Here is a 19,188-nt window from a genome sequence, read left to right as displayed (position 1 = left end):
GTTCTTAAAAAATTGATAACGGGGAGAAGAAAATATCCGTATGAAAATTGCAAGGAAGACATTCGAAGGAAGCAAGCAATATGGGAATAAGGGTAGAAGCAGCTATAATGACGATGCGGAAAAACAATTAGAAACCAACATTGGGCTGGCTGTGTGTTGGACCTTTCAACCCACCCAGCTGACTGCCTACATTCAGCGGAATAAAGTTGCATTGATTGATTGAAATACAACAAGCCAAATTTACCTACACCTGTTGACAATTTCACAGTTAAGTACCATATTAGAGTGGGGAAACAAGAAATGCTATCAGCGCAGCATTCCAATGGATAGTCTAGTTATGCAAGTAACTAGCTACTGTTCATGTTGAATTATGCTGAGCAAAAACAAATGCAGCTTAGTCGTGGAGTTCAAAAATAAGGATGGTAAACCAAGGGTAAGGAACGCAACCCGTGAACCGTGAAGGTTTAAAATGTGAAAGCGAAAGAGAACGAAAGAGAAAGAAACGAACGGAAAACGAAGCATTTGTCATGAACACATAAAACAACACGCCGATTATCCCATCGGAAGACGTAAAGTAAAGTAGTCATGAGGGGAGGGAAGGATTCGGAAAGGGAAAGAAACGGGAGAAACATAAATAGTGAGAAAATCACTCAAACGAAGCTCTCTGAGAAATCTTGAATGGGTGATCGATGAGGGATAAAATTAAACCACCAAGGGGACAAAGAGCATATGTATGCAACCCTTCGTACTGAGGAATGATGACTGGTTTGAGTCCCGGTTCAAAAAAGAAAAGACAAAAGGGGCCCTCCGATCTGAACATGGAATTCCACCCCGTCTTTCTTGTAGCAAAGAACCCAAGATCTTAGAGAGCAAGCAGTGATGTCTTCCCATAGCATAACCAACCCTTATAGAAAAGTATGTATCGTGTCGCCGTCCGTCATGAAAACCCCCCAACAGCGGTATCCGTTCTAGCACGCAGCCTCCACTGCTCAAAACTATTGTCATTATTCTTATTATCCCCGGCCCCCTCCTTCTGTTTCCTTATCTTCTCCTCCCACTCGCCTTCTTCTGCGGCGATCATCGCATGGAACTTGCCACCCTGACCACGGGCGAGGTATACGGCTTTCTCCTTTCGTGCAGCAACGGCCTCGGTAATGAGGACAAATTTCACGCTGGAGCCTGGTGCCTCGAACATGGCGTCGCCTAGGATCATCTCCATTTCCGTACGCAGCCCGCGTGCGCCCGTCGCCATTGACATGGCGTTACTCGCTATTTTGTGAAGGGCTGGCGTCGTGAATCGGAGTTCAATACCCGACAATGAGAAGAGTGTGGTGTATTGGGCGAGTAATGAGTTGCGCGGTTCTGTTAGGATGCGGAGCAGGAGGTGGTGGGTAAGCTGAGAAAGAGCTGTGATTACGGGAATGCGGCCAACAAGCTCTGGGATGAAGCCGTAGGTTTGGAGGTCGACGGGTGTAAGGAGGTCAAGCGGGTTAAAGTACGTCGGTTCTTCGTCAGGCGAACCTGACCCAGACGGTAACGGTGCAGGGGTAAAGAAAGGGAGATGCTTCTTATATAGGGCTTCCTCCTCAGAGCCGGGAAGGATTGGAATAGGTGCTGTAGAAACTGCATGCGAAGAATTGTGGGAACTAAACGAGTTTGATGATGCCCGTATAGGTTGGCCGAACCCAATGGAGCCACGCGATATCCGATCCATGATCATTTTGTTCAGGCCTACGAACGCACCCGAGAAAATGAAAAGGATGTTGTCTGTCCGCACATTGTAAACTTCAGGCTTGCCAGGGAGTCCTGGTGGGGCTGAAGAGAAGGACGATCCTCCAAAATTGCTACCGGTGGTGCTTGGGCTGGAATTGTGCGATCCACCGGAACGGGAAGCATTTCGCTCTGGCTTGGCTTGAATCTGAACAGTTGTGCCTTCAATGATCTTTAGCAAAGCTTGCTGGACTCCTTCGCCGCTCACATCTTTCCCGTGGCTAACTTTTGCAGCAGCGAGCTTGTCGACCTCGTCAAGGCAGATGATGCCCCATTCTGCCTGGGCTACATCGTAATTGGCAGCAGCTAGTAATCTATGGACGCATACATCCGCATCCTCTCCAATATATCCAGCTTGTGTAAATGGAGTGCAGTCAGATATGCTGAACGGTACAGACAGCACACGAGCTAAGGTTTTGGCCATCAGAGTCTTGCCTACGCCAGATGGGCCAAGCAATAGGATATTAGACTTCTCGAGCGTCAAGGGAGATGAGTCGATGGGGAGCGGTCCTGATCGCGCTATGTCATCATTGGTAGTTCTTTGGGTATGAATGGTCCGTTGCTGACCTGGAAATTCAGCTAGAGAGCCGAATCAAAAAGGAAAGTGAGTTAGCAGCAAGTTCAAATCTGGCTACCAATTGCCATCTGACAAGAAGTACGTAGAATGCAAGCTACATACTCTCTACAGGATGTCCCTCCACAGACTCACGACGTGCTTGTTGTGCCTTCAATTCCTCTTTCTCTTCCTCCTGCCTCTGTAACTCCTGCACCCGTTGATAGTGATTGTAAACAGCCACGCTCAACACCTTCTTAGCTCTATCCTGACCAACCACAAATTGATCCAGATGTTGTTTGAGTATTTTAGGAGTCAAGTGAGGTGCACCAAAGGAGGGTGCGGAGCCCAATGGGCCGGAAGTGGGGAGGCCCGGCTCATAGCTGCCAGTGAAAGGCTGGTTGGTGAAATCAGAGCGGTGGAATTGAGAAGGAGAAGAGCAACGGGGTGAGGTAAAGATATGACGGCGTATGGAGTAGAGGGCTAGATACGATAGTTGGACCCGCCGACGGACGGGGGAACTTGTCGTTGTCCAGTCGAGCGGCCGAAGCGGGGATCTGAAGGGGCGGAGAAAGCTCATCCAGCTAGCTTGAGCTGGGAAGCGGTGGGGTGAGTCGAAGATAAGAATAATTGAGGACTGACACACGGATGCCAGGAATAGAAAATACAGTAGATTAGCAGCGATCAAAGATAGCAGAGCAGAGCAGAGCAGACCGGAGCGGAGCAAACCGGACAGTAGAGGAGACGAAGTTGGAGATGTTGAGTTGGAGATGTTGCTTGTTTGCCGCTTTATGCTTTCCCCGCTAAGGCACGCACGTGAGCGATTACGTCAGTATCCCCTATGCGAGCAATGAAGCCGAGACTTCTCCGCAATTGATATACAGAGCAATCGCCTTGCTATATACGAGTAGACGACACCTGGGACGATGCCAATGTTCAAAGGCGGAGTCCAATTACCCCTAAGTGTGCCTCCACTCCATACAGTCTCCGGAGGGATTGTAACATATTATTCAGGAAAAGCAGAATCGACGTAGGGTGTCGAATTTGGGATCGACTCGGATATAGAGATGTGGCATGGATCCGCCATGGGAGATAACGTCACTGAATTTGGCTGACTTGGCTGGTGTGTCCTGGTCAAGTTGTGGATGGTTGGCTATTGATTTTACTACGTAGATAGATACTGCCGCAGGAATATATACAGCCGGACCAACAACCGTGAAGCATGCACGAAGGATTTTTTTTTTTCTCATCTTCCTTACCCCGGCCAGTTTCCAATATCTGCCCGCAGGCTGCAAAAGGCTGTGTGCTGACAAGTGCCTCCAGTGCTGGATGCGCTATCAGTTGTTCGATTATGAACACTCCCCCGTTCACTCCCCCACGCGTTTTCTACGAACTTGCTGCGTATCTCCTTTCAGCATATCTGAAAAATTGCTTCCTGCTGATGCTGCAGATGCCGTGGATACTGCACAGGGACAGGACGTCTATGAGACAGTCGTTGGCCACGCAAGATGCGAGGGCTTCACAGACATTTTGAACTGTCTCCGCGAGGTCGACTATGACAAAATCCTTCATGCCATAAACGCGGTTCCAGGGATCTTAAGTTATTCTTCCATAGCTTTGTCGACGGAATTACCCTCACCAAATCACCCGACGAGCTGCTTTTTAGCAGGCAAAATGACCACAGTCCCCTTCATCCTTGGCATCCAGGAAGACGAAGGAGCTCCCTTCGCCCTTTCCAATTCAACATCACCACCAAAGGCTGGCTGGCATTGTATCTCAAGACGAAACTCTTCCACAGCGCAGAATTGATCTCCAGTACAGGAAACCGCACACCACTGGTTTTCTGAACAATTGGCACCCGCAATTCAAACGCTCTGCTGCCATCCTGGCGACCTGACACTCACACTCTCTCGGCGCTCCGTGCTGACATTTCCCACACCGTCCACCCGGACGTGCCCATGTGGTGCAACTTCTCCTCCTATGAATATGGGTTGCCGATCTTAGGCACTATACACGGTGGCGATCTTATCCGGGTCCCTCTTTGGCAGTTTGCCTGATGACACCTCCAGGGCATTCCGCTAGTAATACTTATCTTTCGTCCACGGGCAGGACCCGAGCAATGAAACGGACTGGTCCAAGTCGCCCCGCTGGAGCAAGGCGAGGAAGTTGCTGAGTAGGTAGGACTGGAGCTCGAGGCTTATTCCGGACACCTTGTAGGAATGATGCTTATAAGTACATCCTAGAGAATGTGAGAAATTTCCATATTTAGGATTTCTTGGGTTATGTAGGCTATAAGCATGAAGGGCTTATGATTGGATATGCATGATGACTGTTAATATAGGGTGTGTATAAGGAATACATAAGAGAAACCAGGCTAGATTTTCTTTTTTTTGAAGTTTTGATCACTCTCGCCGGTTGCGAGGGCATCGAATTGGCGTATCTCACCATTATATTTTTGGATATCCGGAGACTGAAAATAAAAAAGCGTGTCTCCATCCCTAGGTACTGATGCAACCTTTTGGCAGTACTTGGGGACACGGTGATATCGCCGATTTGCTCCAGTAGCAGACATAAACATGGTCGTAAAGCCGAGAGGAAGGACCTAGATAGGGATGACCAGCGCCGGACCAGCTACTCCCCTGGAGCCCTCACTGCGGAGAATCCTGGGTTACTGAACTATACTCATCTCTTGATATACCCCTGAAGAGGACAGCGACTCGGGTGGAGGGGTCATCACGAATACAAATGAGTTTCAAAGGTTTTCTCGCCGTCCCCGTCCCCGTCCCCGCCCCCCATGGCTTCAGCGTTTTAAAGGTTCGTATCTCCTTCGGTAAGCCCCGAACCCGGGAGAAAAGGGCCTCCACGGTGTGATGACATGAAGGGGGAAGTTAGAGGAGAGATGTTGCTAGAGGAGAGATGTAAGGGAGTATCGGAACCTCCGAGAAATGGCCCCCATCGACTCCACTCAGGATTGATACCCCCATCGCCGAATAAGCCTGGGACCAACTTCCAAGCTGACGCCTTATGGAGACATCGAGGTAGCTTCGTGATCACGGTCCGAACAGGATGCCCCGAAACGTGTCTGTCCTTAACGCCGCCAACAGTCGGCCCTAATCATCCCGCAGTTTAGACATCGTCTTGCTGACTGCATGCGGGTAGCCGAGCCGAGCATTGGATAAATCAAAATTAAAATAGATTAAAACTACCTATCAAAGCTCAGCAACGCAGGGGACGACGAAGCTTAATAACTAGTGGGATGGGAGTGACAGCGGTCTCTGATATAATTACTACGGCGTAGTACACAGTTCGGAGTTGCAGTGCTTACCCCTCTCACCCCGCGCTTGTTGTTGTTGCGATATGTCTGCGTCCTGTAAGGTTCAACTACAGCGTTGAACCCTTGGAATTCTCCCTGGCGTTTCTCGCAAAGGCTAGATCGGTGCCAGAATGATCGAGGGCGTATTCTTGTGCGCTGACTGACTGACTTCGTCCTGGGTCTCTTCGAGTCTCCACCGATCACGCCATTTTGCCCGTTGCTTGGTAGTCAACTAATCAATCAATCAATCAATCAATTGATTCGCCTTTGTGCTTTTTTTGAAAATTTATCTTTTTTTCTTCTTCTCAACTTCGGCTCCCCGCAATTGAGGAAATAAATATGAGAGCGGCGGAATCCTCTTCTGTTCTCCTTCATTCATCTCCCCCCGCCTCTGCTGGAAAATCGCTGTCTCCCTTCGAATCAAGCCTCTAGCTATATACCCTTACCCAACATATCCCTGGCTGCTCATAGTTATCGTTTCATCGTATTGTCATATATTGCCCTATTTCCAACATGGCTGGCGACGAAATCACCCAGCGCTTTGAGACGCTGCAATTGCATGCTGGGTAAGCAACATTCGCACTTATGTATATTTACTGTCCCGACGTCGCTAACGAATGCCCGAATCCAGTTATGATCCAGATCCGGCCACCAATTCGCGAGCTGTTCCCATTTATGCTACCACAGTTGGTCTCTCTCAGAAACCCCCCACACACCCCTCCCTTCATTGCACCGTCCGTCACTCACTAACTTGCGGCGAAGTCCTTCACTTTCAATGATTCCGCCCATGGTGCTCGACTCTTCGGCCTCAAGGAATTTGGCAATATCTACTCCCGTCTTGCGAATGTGCGTTATATCCATACCTTGGCTCTTCACCAGTGCATAATGATAATGGCAATGAATAATAACGAGAACAGCCCACGGTCGAAGCCTTCGAGAAGCGCGTCGCTGCCCTAGAGGGTGGCGTGGCTGCAGTCGCCGCCTCCTCCGGCCAATCCGCCCAGTTCATGACCATTGCTGCCCTTGCTGCCGCCGGCGACAACATCGTTTCCACCACCAATCTCTACGGAGGGACCTATAACCAGTTCAAGATCTTCCTGCCGCGCCTTGGTATCACTACCAGGTTCGTCACGGGCGACGACCCTGATGAGCTGGCGTCGAAGATCGACGATAAGACCAAGGCCATCTACCTAGAGACGATTGGGAATCCGAGATACAACGTGCCGGACTTTGAGCGGATTGCGAAGGTTGCGCATGAGAAGGGGGTACCGTTGGTGGTATGTCTACAATGATCTATGGATCGATCGAAGAGATAGAAAGATAAAAAGGGGGAGGGAAAAAAAAGAAACCTCCATCCATGGATCCTCTGATTAGATAAGCTAACCCAGCAAACCAAACAGGTGGACAACACCTTCGGCGCAGGCGGATTCTTCACGCGCCCCATCGAGCACGGTGCCGACATCGTCGTGCACAGCGCTACGAAATGGATCGGCGGCCACGGCACCACCATCGCCGGCGTCGTCGTTGACAGCGGCAAGTTCGACTGGGGCAAACACGCCAAGCGGTTCCCGCAGTTCACCGAGCCATCCCCCGGCTACCACGGCCTGAAACTGTGGGAAGCTTTCGGCGCCGCCGCCTTCGCTACTAGCGTGCGCATCGACGTGCTCCGTGATCTCGGCAGCGCGCTGAATCCGTTTGCCGCGCAGCAGTTGCTGCTGGGCCTGGAGACCTTGTCGCTCCGCTGCGAGCGACATGCGAGCAATGCGATGGCGATGGCCAGGTGGCTGGAGAAGAATGAGAATGTCTCGTGGGTGTCGTATCCGGGATTGGAGAGCCATCCCAGCCATGAGACGGCGAAGAAGTACCTGAAGCGTGGGTTCGGAGGCGTGCTGTCGTTTGGTGTCAAGGGCGGTGCCGAGGCCGGCAGCCAGGTCGTCGACGGGTTTAAAATCATTTCAAACCTTGCCAAGTGCGTATCTCTCAACGTAACAGGATACCTCTCGAATAGGACATGATTGACTAACATACTCAACTCTTTGTTATAAACCCAATACAGTGTCGGTGACTGCAAATCCCTAGCCATCCACCCATGGTCAACGACGCATGAGCAACTTAGCGAGGAGGAGCGCATCGCGTCCGGCGTGACGGAGGATGCCATCCGCTTCTCTGTCGGCACCGAGCATATTGATGATATCATTGCGGATTTCGAGCAGTCATTTGCAGCCAGCAGCGCGCTGAGCGGCAAGGCCGATGAAAAATGATAGGCTTACGCCAGTGGCTCTGGCCCTGACTGTACCCACAGGCGAGTGCTGGTACCTAATCTAACAGGCAGACTGTGGTTATCCCACTTTGAATGAAAAACAGATAAAGTTGGACTGGTAAAGGGGTTCCGGTGCAGGGCTTCGGGAGCCTCTATATATCGTTCGGGTCTATATTCTTAGAGAGGTTTCAAACTGCAATTCAGGCTATAGGCAGGTAGTAAATAATCAACTACTACCTACGATGATATGAAGTGAAATGAAATGAATAATTCTTCTTTCTCTTTTTCCTCGTTCCTTTACCTTTTGCGTTCCCTTTTCCATCTCCTTTACTTTATACCTTCTTTCACCCGCTGCCCTTTTTCGTATCTTCTCTTTCTCGTTTTCTGGGCCATTGGCTCGGCCAAAAGGCCAAAAGCACGTATAGCGATTTCATGTCGCCGAGCACCACCAGGGAATACAGAAGAGAGCTTGACACTCCTCCACCATAATGGACATCCAATGCCACGTTCTTCTAGATGAAAACAAGATGCGCCAACCACACAGTGCTGAGGATAAAAGCCAGAACGATAGGGTTCTCGAGCTGGAGGGAGTTACGATGAGTGTCGGACGATTTTCGAGATTGTTCGCGCAAGTTGTTGGCCAGGCTGGACAAGACGTCCACGGCATGCGCTCCTAGGACTTCGGCTCCTTTCGTCCAACGGCGTTTTACTCCGTCTCTTCCCAGCGTGGGAGTACAAAGGGCTAGCGGCAAGCGGGTGCCCTGTTTGTGAACGACCGCAGGCATGTATTCATTCCTCACCAAGGCTGGTGACAACGGCGCTGAAGTTTTTGATGATGTTGAACATGCCTCCACTTCTGGGGCCTCAGCGGAGCCAAATGTTGGGAAACAGGAAATAAAAGCCACACAGCCGCACTCTGCCAATGGAATCCAGCACCGAATGTCTGGACAGCCCGTTCCGAATATCGACAGATTTTCTTGGTGGGTGAGATTCCTCATTGATCTCGAAGTATATCTAGTGTATACCACGATATAAGTTGCAGCGCCAGATCTATTCCCTACATGCTGACGCCCGCTATAAACGTCAATCCAGTCCACGGACGGCACACAGCTCCCAAGTCAAGGTAACGAGTCTCATCACGAATCATTGGGATGGACCAAGTCACGACAAAAACCTCCCACCCCCCGGCCCTGTATGCAGGCGAAATCGGCCGAATATCAAGGCAAATATGCTGGCTCCATTGGATTCCGGATGGGCTCCGCGCATACAGTCGATATAACAATTCCTCACAAACCATTGGCGTGCAGGTCGTAACATGGGTGGTTGGATTCGGTAGATAGGGAGTTTCAATGGTAACGGCTCCCCGTCACGTGCCACTAGTCTGCTGGGATCACCACGATGTTGGGACTGTTTCTACCTTTAACAACCCTCCATGAAGGAGAAAGTTACATTATGAGAGATGAAATGCAATTTTGTAAAACATGCAATCTTGTGATATGGGAATGACGATGATCTCGGGTTCCTCACTTGGCAACCCCAATATCATGATACGTTTAGAGATAAGTGTGCAACTCAGCCACAACCAATAAAAATAGTAAGCTTGTAATCAAGTTATTGGTGATGATGTCTCGGTAATCACGCTTGATCATCGTCATCAGACTCATCACCACCGAGATCTGGAAACAAAAATTGTGGCTGATAAGCTGCGCTTGCATCAGTTATTTGACCACACAGCGCATGCAAGAGCTGGCCCACTCATCCAGCCACACTCGGAAGCCCGATGAAGGGCGGATTCCTACTGGCAGCGGGGCTCCATCATGGCGCCAGCAAAGGGCCCGAACAGGCCAGGAAGTCCAGCCCCGTCCATCGCTTGGTTCGATCTCGAGGGCAGTCCACGGGGGCTCAAAGAGCCGCATGCAGCCTGCGAGGCGTTGGGATAGCGTGACAAAAATTCAACGAATGCCGGGCCGGCTGAACTGACCAAGGAATGGCGTTTCAATTTATGCATTTTTTTTTTCTCGAGTTAGGTAGTAAGTTATTTGATTTTTTTACGTGAGGTTTGGTCAGCAGCGAGTGAGTTAGTTTTCCTTGGCCTTTACACGGTCGCGAGAGGAAGAAGGTGATCCACAACCTGTGGCACGGAACAAAGACAGGACATCAGTGAGTGGGTTTGAAGGTGGAATATGGATGCCTCGCTGCTGAATTTAACCAAACGATGCTCGCGACCTCACGAAGCGAGTTGGAATCTTCAGCGAAGCTTTGGGTGAACGATCCTTGCTCCAGCCGCTGCTATCCCTGGGTCTCTGGATCGTTTCAACCGTGCGAGACAAAGCCGCGCCGCAGCGCACAGGAGATGTGCAGAGTATGCATGCACGCTAAGATGTGTAACTTGTCCTCAAGCTGTCAGCTGCAGCATGTCGGCGGCATGCTTGATCCTGATTGTCGCACTCCATCCTGCCGATTCTTTTTCCTGGCTGAAACTAACCCCAAGCAGAACATCGGGCGATACCTCCCTGGTCGAACCAGCACTTTTCCTGCCTAGGTTCGACTAGTTGGGCTTTTATCACGTTAGAGTCGATGGGTCCATGGTGGCGCACTTCCCAGCGGAGGGTTCCAATGAGATGCAGGCGTCCAATTCTTTGATGTCGAATTCTCGCCTCAGGATGGGGTTTTTGGAGGCAACGGTGCGGCGGGTCGACTTATTTTGGCGGCTCTGGGACGAGGGAGGAAAGCCATATCGTAGTACATTATTTTGTGATCAGTAGGCTAGTTGCGGCGGGACCCAGCAGTGTTGTCATTCGGTATCGTTGCTGCGGAATTGTGGTGGCAGTGACTTGGCGAGCACTTCTCGATGATGCGATACGAGGGTGGGCGAGCACGCTGCGGGCTTGGTGCCTTTGCTTTTTCTTTGGTGCGTTTGGTTTGAACCATTATGAATTGCTATCCTGGGATAAGAATATCAACGTGCTGCGGGCTAGCGAGTAGCCTGCTCTGCCCTCTGCCCGCTGTCCTCTGTCCTCTGTCCTCTGTCCTCGTTCCCAGGAAGTCTTCAATATCCCCATCTTCTCAACGCCATCCACTGCTCCCCACGTCATCGCCCGCCCAGCGACAGAACTAGTCCCAACGTAAAAGAACCAGCCAACTCTAATCCCCTGCCGGATCCTGGCCCTGGAGCTTATCCTGACCGTTTCTGCTCCCTTTAATTCCTGACGGGCGCCCATCACGATCGTCCGTCCAGTTGTGAATCACCACCCAGCCAGGTTTCGTCGTTCTTCTTTAAAACCCCTCCTGTCCGCCTCGTATTTCCGAGTTTTTGGCATTTTTGCACCTATTCTCGTCCATCCATCCATCCATCCCTCCGTTCATACGTTCGTTCGTCCGTCCGTTCGCTTGGTCGGTCGTTCAGCCTTACACACCACCAAATCCTCCGCTCGGCCACTATTCAAGATCGATCGGGAAAAATCCGATCGCGAAATCGATCACCCGTCCACAATTCCACAAGAACACAGGTCATCAACGTCGCCATGCAGAATATCGTGATGGGCCTGCGAGGCGTCCAGGTCGTCCTGGCCATCATCATCCTCGGCCTGACTGGATGGGGTATGTTAAACAAGATCTATTCCATCTTACTATCTATATTCACCACACCACTGCCTCATGCCAGAACGTTATACAGATCTGTACTTAGTTTCCTAAACACTAACACTAACCAACTCCTCCCAGCTGTCAACCGCACCCAGGGCTACTCCGACGAGACCAACTTCCTCCTCTTCGACGCCATTTGGACGTTCCTCGTCGCCGTCCCCTTCCTCGTGCTCACGCCGCTCTATCTGCAACAGTTCGCCCACAAGTACGCCCTCATCGCCGTCGAGGCCATCACGCTGCTGTTCTGGTTTGCCGGTTTCATCGCCGTCGCGGCTATACTGCCCCCGTCCGCGGCTTGCAGGCATTCCTCCGTCTGCAAGGGCCTGCAGGCCGCGACGGTCTTTGGCGCATTTGAATGGTTCGTTTTATTCATTTCTACTTCTATTTATTTCTATTTCTATTCCTGTGTTTATTATTTATTATTATATTTGGCTGACATCAATATATTCTAGGCTCCTCTTTGTCGCCACGACTGTCCTCGTCGTTGTCCTTCCCCTGATGCGAGGTGGTGGAGATAGCACCCCCAAGCCCGAACCTGCCGTCGACATGCAAGCGCATCCCGGCGTATAGAAAAATTCAATTCTCGGTCTTGACATTTCCTTTCTGCTTTCCCATTTTGGATTTTTTTTTTTTTTTTGCACCCTGTCGAAACTCCACCTTTGGACCCGTATTTCGCCGGTCTTGATTCCCCACTTCGCGTAATTTTTTTTTTTTCCTTTTCTTCCCTTGTGCCTTGTACGCCTTGATGGAGATGTTGAAGAAATGATCGGCTTTTTTGGCCTAGACATCGCGATCGCTGATTGGTGTGGGTGTTGTGCTGTGGAAATTGAGGGTAATATTGTGGATGTGGATGTGGATGTGAATACTGAATATGGGTGAACAGAAAACATAAAAGGAAAAAAACAAAAGAAAAAAAATCCATATTTTACATCTATGCTTCCTTTTTCCCCCTCTTGTCGATACCCCAGTTATGTTTTTTGCCTACTTGCTGTTTCATCAGTTCAGTTTCAGTTCAGTGCAGCTCAGCTCAGCGCTGTACAATCTAGTCCGCCTCTCTATATCTCAACTCCTGTGATGGCGTTATTTCTTCCATCAACTACATATATGTTTATCTCGTTGCGCGCCACCAAAAAATGACCCCTACATAATAATACTTACATTGGCCATCATCCTTCTCTCCCTCGCGCACTCTCGTCATCTACTTTGTTTGGTTTTGTGTGGTGACTTAACGTATATCCATATATATACTCCAAGGCTCGGGAGATCAAACGGAGGAAAGAGGAGGGAGTAATGAAGGAAAAAGGCATTCCAAACACATCGTAGCAAGTTACTTGCTCGATGTTCACAAGAGGCCGGCGGGGTGAGGCTGTTCATGTCCTAGGTGCCAGTATATACTGCCATTCCTTGGATGGCGCTTGTTGTGCTCCCGCTCTCTGCTCTTTACTGCATTGTGCGCCCACTACTATAGTGCGTTTGTTGAGTTAATCGGGGTTTTTACAGTGGAAGAGGGGGCGGATGTGTTTCGATGAAAAAAGCGAACTGATACTTATCATCTGGCGGTATAGCCTATAGCTGATCGAACTGAGCTATCTCTATTTTATTTATTTTATTTTATCTTATTTTACTTTACTATCTTCCTCTTGAAACGTGCTGCTGTATTTCCACGTACCAGCTCTTCCAGTTCACAATATATATACTGGGGACATGCAGTGTCGTCTTGTCTACCCACACACGTGCTGTATGTGCAATGCAAGGCAGCCATGCGAGGACCCTTTCGATCATCCATAAGTACAGTAGTCGTGCAAGTTGTAGGCGTGTAAGGTTATACAGTGATGATGAAGGTATTGAGGAAAGTTGATGCGCTACTCCCCGCCCTCTAATACCCACATAGCAGGTTTGTATGCCATGGAACAGTTATTTTTTACGTATTTATTAATCCTACCCTATTTCTTTTAATGGTCCTTGAAGCAGATAACAATAAGAATCTCTTTCCATGGTTGGAGCTGATGATATGACTACCATTTTCCTACACAATAATACAGAGTAGAAAAAGAAAGTCAAAAAAGGATAGGCTTTTTTTGGATTGGTGGGTGGGGAGACATTCTTTCTTCTTCTCTTACCTCCACAAAACAATAATCAACTCAATAAAAATTACTATATTTATTACACATCAGACAGCATATCTTCAATAAAGGATCTATCTCTCCCTCACATCCTCTTCTGCGCATCTCCATTTCCTGGGTTGCTTCCTTCGCAGCTGGCCCCGATGATCAACATGATAATAAACGTCCAGCTAAATGAGAACGTAATCTCAATCTCAATCCAAATCGAGACGCCGACCTAATTTGCCAGGCAATGAGGTCGGATTCATGGACATGCGCATCAACACTTATGACTTCGATGCGAGGAAATCGGCAGCCTATATCGCCGGAAAAACCACACTTAGCCATGTATCCAGCGGTGTGTTTTTTATATGGAAAAGAGTAAAAGCACCAATTTAGAGAATAATGCAGGGATGGAAAGGGGCATGGTTGTTGTTATTGTTGTCAACCCACCTTATCAAGATTATAATTAAATTTCTCCAGCGCCGCCAACGATTCGTCCCGTGGATATCCCATCCCTGTCAACCGCTGCAACATCATATCATCTTCGCCCGTAGGGGAATTCAGCGCCCATCCGGGAGGATTGGCCTTCTTGCCTGGTGGTTGTGGAAAGGAGGAGAGGGCTGCGGAATCAGATGGTGGCTGGTCTTCACTGGATGAGGCGGGTTTGTTCGTTTCGTTCGCAGATTGGGAGGCTTTCGAGGTGTCCAGGACGGAAAAGAGGGCGTCCCAATCCTGGGAAACTGTACCGGGAGAGATCGCTGATGGACCTGTTGAACCCGGTGTCTGCTGCGCGAAGGGAGACGTTGATTGTGGTTGATGTTGCTGGTTGTTACCGAAGGTGAAAACATCCGCGTTTGTTGTGTTGTTGCCGGAACTTGTGCCGGTATTGGCGCGGGCAATTGTGCTGGACTTAGACTGTGCGCCGGGTGAGTCGAATGTCATGTCGAAGTTCGACGAATCTTTGTTGAATGGCGATTCAAAGTCGTCATCGTCGTCGTCATCGTCATCGTCATCATCGTCTGCTTCTTTCGCGGGCGCGAGTTCCAAACCGGCAAATGCAGCTTCGAAGTCAGGTGTGGTGGGCTTCTTGCCTGGCGGCGCTGGTTGGAAGGCTCCGGTGCCGTTCTTGTCAACATGTGCCAACCCATTAGATGTAGTGGCTGTTACTTGGGATGTCTCCTTGGAAGGTTCCTGGCCATTCATCCCCGGCATCGATGTACCCTGCGTCGACGGAGGTGCGAACGTCTGAGGTGAGACAATGTCCGGGGAAGTTTGCTCATTTTTTCGTGGCGGTGAAACGGGAGAGAAGTCATCGTCGAATCCCTTGGCAGCTTCGCTATCTGTGCTATCCTCGTCGTCATCAAGCTCTCGAATCGGAGGGAACTCGCTGGGTACTGCCTTTGACTTTTCATCGGCTATTTCAGGGAACCCAGAGTCACCATTCCCATTTTTCAATTTCATAGCCGCAAAGGCCTCTTCAAAATCGTTGGCTTTTTGAGATGGGGACCGAGCATGCGTGATGCCGCCAAATAACTCGTCAAAGCTAATATCCTTCTTGGTAGATTCAGCTTGCGCCGAATCTGCGGGAAAAAAGCCGGGGGGATTGGACGCCCCAGGTTCTTGTCCAGTTTGGCTTGTGCTTTTCTCGGAATCGTTGGGCGATGTTTCCAGTTTCGTGTCTGGCTTCGGCTCCTCATTCTCAAAGGGGGATTTCGCTGACGGGCTTGTCCCAGGCTCTGAAGTTACGAAAGTCCCAAAGCGGCTAGCAGGCGGGGATGGCCTTACAGAAGAAGCCTCAGATGCTTGGTGTCCCTCAATAGGAAGTTGACTGGATGATAGCTGCCGAGATTGTGGGGGAGGGGGATGTTCAGTTGAGATGGGAGATGCAGATGGGGTCATTGTGCCGGACGTATCAGATGTCTTTGGGGGATCAGCCATCGCTGGTGAGGCTTGCTGAGCTGGAGACTCGGTTCGGAAAGTTGTCGGGGGTGGCGGGGTGGAGGCCGAAGGCACGGTAAAGGACGTCCCAAAAACATTGTCAAACACGCTCTGTGCATCCTTGGTGGGTTCTTGAGATGATGATGGCGGCGGAGGGGAACGTGTGTTGTCGGATACGCTTGCGGTTCGTCGGAAGAAGGGGTTTGTTTGGCTGGCAGTTGAAGGTGCCGGGCTAGTGACAGATGGGTATTGCGAAGCAGGAGACGATTCCTCAGATGCCTGACGCCGCAAGTCATCTACCTCTTTAGTGGTGGTATCGATTTCACCCTGGATTCGATCCCGTTCACCTTCAACAGTCGCGAGCTGTTTCTTGTTAATAGCCACCAGGCCCTTCTGTTGACGAGCTGCAGACCGAGCTTTGTCCAGAAGCGGTTTCAATTGACTGACTTGTGCGTTAGCCTGCCTGATTTGTTCCTTCAGGTTAGCATTTTCGCGTTGGTCGGCGTCCAGCGCAGCATTCACTTGGTTATACTGGTTTTGAAGATCCTGGCGACTGGCCTCGACGAGGGCAAAATCTTGCTGGAGCTTCCTTGTCTCGGCGCGAAGCGCTGCTAATCGTTCTTCTAGAGCCTTGAAATCCTTCGCTTCCTGCTCATACATTGTCCTTGCCTGCGCTAGGCGGGTCTCGAAATCCTTCTTCTGGTGGCTGTTCTGCGTCAAATCGTGTTCAGCAGCTGCACGTTTCCCTTGCACATTCTGCATCTCTCGTGACAGACTACCGATCTGATTCGAGAGATTGGCTAAGTCTACAGACTCTTGGGATACCTTCTTGCTCGCTTCGGCATCCACATCTGCCAACAGATCGTCCGCAGATGGTGGTGGTGGCGATCGTTGCTGGGCGGGTGCGTTTGACAAGCCGGTCGAATGTGGGGTAAGGCTCTGCCCAAAACTTGACGAAGGTACGAATGGTTTGAATGTTGACGTCGCACTCGCACTAAGCGGCGCCCGAGTGGGTGACGAGGGGGGCTGGATAGAAGGATTGGAGCCACCTGTAGTTTGTGCCACTTGAACTGGGGGCCCAAAGACATCGAGTCCAAATAAATCCTCCGCCGCTGATCGTTGGGCTGTATTCTGGGGGACAATTTGAGCAGCCGGAGCTGGCGGTTGAAGCTGACGTCGCATGCTTGGTGGAATCAAGACTGGGGGTAGCGCTTGCGGTAAGGCTTCTCGGGTAGTGCGCTGCTGTCGAACAAGGTACATCGCAACAGCAAATTCATCTTTGCTCAGCTGCCCGTCGGAATCGATATCCGCCAGATCCCAAATAGAAGCTAACGTTTCCTCCGGCAATTGCGCATTACTGAAGAATTCAACCGCTTGATCACCGGTGATGTATCCCACGTTCGCTTTATCAACAGTGGCGAACACGGTATCAAAGTGAGCTTTTTCTTGAGGGGTTATCGTCCAGTCACCGCCAGTGGGCTGAGAGGGGATGGTTGACTGGAACTGAGGTGGCCGATTGAGTGGGCTCTGAGCTCGTGGGGGTCCTGATCCACTGAACTGCTTGGGAATTGCGGGTACTGGAGGTATATCTGAAGATGACCGCGAGCCGGTCGATGTGCGGACCCCTCCACGTCGAGCGGCCGCCTCGTACAAACCCGGAGGCAGGGTTTGTGGTAGCACCCTCATCGTACCATTCCTGTACGCGCTTAGCAAATGCATGGCGATGATAAATTCCGTCGTATCCAACGCGCCTCGCTGTTTTGTATCAGCCAAATTCCAAATTCTACCCAAAATTTCGTTCGGTAATCGCGCTCGTTCGAATATCTGTTTGGCATTTTCACCTGTATTTGCGCGTATGTTATCAGCTTCTGTTTTTGGTATAGTCTAACCAGGGTAGATTTCGCAAAGAATATACCTGAGAGGAGTCCATTCTGGACTTCTGACCTCTCGAATAAGGAGGTGAATTTGGCAATATCATCAGGAACTAGCGGTGGGACTCTCACTGGGCCGTTTCCTGGAGGAGGACTCGATGCGACAGGCGGCGCTTGGGGAGTTGGCTCGGTAATATCTTTGCTCAAACCCGAAAACTTTGGCAGGGGCCCGGCTGAATTGTGCGAAGTAAAGTAAGTCTCAGAGCAGACAAGTTTAAACCGCGATGATTCATTCTGAAAACGAAATGGGGAAGGGTAAGAGGGAGGCTTCTTACGCTGCAAAGCCAACTCTTCCGTCGGGGCGCGACCCGCTTGGGCATGGCCGATCAATCTCATAACCACTCCAAACCCCGACGGGGTAAGAAGTCCACGATTCTGTGTATCCGCAATTTGCCATATCTACATCCCTCCCGTCAACAAACGGCCCAAAGGTATTCAGTCGCCAAGGTCTATAAGTAGTGCTGCTGTCATAGAAAAACTTACCAGACCCAGCGTCTCCGGGGGAAGACTGGTCTTCTCGAAGAAAGAAACCGCGACTTCGCCAGTAACAACGCCCAGATTCGTCTTATCTGCAGCCTGGAACAGTTTATAAAACACCCGCTTCTCCTCCGGCGTTAGGTTAAGGTTCGGATGGCCTAAACGTAATAGATACACAAATAATCAGGAGATTCGTCAGTACGCTGTAGGAAGCGCCGGATGTAAGATGTCGGCTGTAGATATAACTACGGACTGCAATGTGCCAACAACACGACGTCTATACTCGAAGAAGTATATGTGAAGGGACATTATGGGATCTCACCTCCGTCCGCCATGATGTGTCCAAATCAGCCCCCCTTAGCTGCCTTCTCTCCCATAAACAATATGTTTCCGCGCGTCTCTTTTTCGCCGCTGAAAAGATTTATTTTCGTATAAGCAACTTGAGAAGTAGAGCCCACGCTAGGCCGCAGAATTGATGGATGACATAAAAATAACTTGGACCGCGTAATGCGAATCAGGGGTTTGAGAAACACCCGGGACGAGATGGATGGAGGGTGGTGGTTGAGATGGATGGACGAGCGCAATGACAAAAACAAACACAATGATAAAGCAAGAAGATTACACCGTGTTGGCTCACCGATGGAAATGGAGCATCGGACTGTGATTGTTGATATCTCCTGCGAATCCCCAGCGAGGGAAGTAGACGGAGGATCGTCGTGCTACAAGCGTTGGACGTAAGCAATGAGGCAATGTTTTCGCGGCCCCGTATCGTTACCAGGACGCTGCCAATTTCGGCACATAAATGGCTGTATTTGGCTAACTATACCCGTAATTCTTGGTAACTATTGGTGGTCCATACCAATTACATAATTTTCCATTACGAATGCACCTCATTTTGGACTTTTGGACTTTGATATTTGATTTAAAATGGGATTAAAAAAAGGAGTGCTAATTATTAGTATGTAAAGTAGTGTAGATACCTATATAAAGGGGGGTGCATTTATTATTGACAAAAGCCTGGCCAGCGCAGCCCTGGCCTCGGCTTCGCTGAGATGAGCGATATATCTGTCCCTACGCTTTTTGGTCCTTGAGATCATGCTTAAAAGAAACGGGGTGGGTGGAACATATATAATAGTCTTGTCGGGACGTCAGCGTGAGTCTTTGTGCCTGCACTGAAGGGTATCGGTCAGGAACTC

The 19,188-nt window shown here is 50.1% G+C and overlaps 7 protein-coding genes across 7 annotated transcripts; 4 read left to right on the top strand and 3 right to left on the bottom strand.

Moving 5' to 3' along the window:
• Positions 1–268: 268 nt before the first annotated feature.
• Positions 269–2,903, bottom strand: HCBG_08800 (ATP-dependent Clp protease ATP-binding subunit clpX; the record flags this gene model as incomplete). Its single annotated transcript, XM_045435849.1, has 2 exons — positions 269–2,349; positions 2,450–2,903. The coding sequence occupies 2 exons, from the start codon at positions 2,901–2,903 to the stop codon at positions 938–940; spliced, it is 1,866 nt and encodes a 621-aa protein (XP_045283378.1).
• A 749-nt stretch (positions 2,904–3,652) lies between these two features.
• Positions 3,653–4,132, top strand: HCBG_08799 (lipase 2; the record flags this gene model as incomplete). Its single annotated transcript, XM_045435848.1, has 1 exon — positions 3,653–4,132. One exon carries the CDS (start codon positions 3,653–3,655, stop codon positions 4,130–4,132), a length of 480 nt encoding a protein of 159 aa, XP_045283377.1.
• Positions 4,133–6,149: 2,017 nt separating this feature from the next.
• Positions 6,150–7,897, top strand: HCBG_08798 (O-acetylhomoserine sulfhydrylase; the record flags this gene model as incomplete). Its single annotated transcript, XM_045435847.1, has 5 exons — positions 6,150–6,202; positions 6,268–6,322; positions 6,554–6,913; positions 7,037–7,605; positions 7,693–7,897. 5 exons carry the CDS (start codon positions 6,150–6,152, stop codon positions 7,895–7,897), a joined length of 1,242 nt encoding a protein of 413 aa, XP_045283376.1.
• A 782-nt stretch (positions 7,898–8,679) lies between these two features.
• On the top strand, positions 8,680–9,210 carry HCBG_08797 (uncharacterized protein; the record flags this gene model as incomplete). The annotated part of the gene is made up of 2 exons (XM_045435846.1): positions 8,680–8,904; positions 8,989–9,210. The coding sequence occupies 2 exons, from the start codon at positions 8,680–8,682 to the stop codon at positions 9,208–9,210; spliced, it is 447 nt and encodes a 148-aa protein (XP_045283375.1).
• Positions 9,211–10,209: 999 nt separating this feature from the next.
• On the bottom strand, positions 10,210–10,827 carry HCBG_08796 (uncharacterized protein; the record flags this gene model as incomplete). Its single annotated transcript, XM_045435845.1, has 3 exons — positions 10,210–10,271; positions 10,382–10,533; positions 10,679–10,827. 3 exons carry the CDS (start codon positions 10,825–10,827, stop codon positions 10,210–10,212), a joined length of 363 nt encoding a protein of 120 aa, XP_045283374.1.
• A 593-nt stretch (positions 10,828–11,420) lies between these two features.
• Positions 11,421–12,111, top strand: HCBG_08795 (uncharacterized protein; the record flags this gene model as incomplete). Its single annotated transcript, XM_045435844.1, has 3 exons — positions 11,421–11,496; positions 11,620–11,899; positions 11,994–12,111. 3 exons carry the CDS (start codon positions 11,421–11,423, stop codon positions 12,109–12,111), a joined length of 474 nt encoding a protein of 157 aa, XP_045283373.1.
• Positions 12,112–13,599: 1,488 nt separating this feature from the next.
• HCBG_08794 (EF hand domain-containing protein) lies at positions 13,600–18,327 on the bottom strand (the record flags this gene model as incomplete). The annotated part of the gene is made up of 6 exons (XM_045435843.1): positions 13,600–13,960; positions 14,097–17,425; positions 17,500–17,688; positions 17,791–17,914; positions 17,999–18,150; positions 18,315–18,327. The coding sequence occupies 6 exons, from the start codon at positions 18,325–18,327 to the stop codon at positions 13,931–13,933; spliced, it is 3,837 nt and encodes a 1,278-aa protein (XP_045283372.1).
• Between the last annotated feature and the right edge of the window lie 861 nt (positions 18,328–19,188).

This window comes from Histoplasma capsulatum (assembly GCF_000150115.1).
Source record: "Histoplasma capsulatum G186AR genomic scaffold supercont2.18, whole genome shotgun sequence".
NCBI classification, from domain to species: Eukaryota; Fungi; Ascomycota; class Eurotiomycetes; order Onygenales; family Ajellomycetaceae; genus Histoplasma; species Histoplasma capsulatum.
The sequence above is the reverse complement of the archived record's forward strand: the minus strand, read 5'-3'. Positions and strand labels throughout refer to the sequence as shown.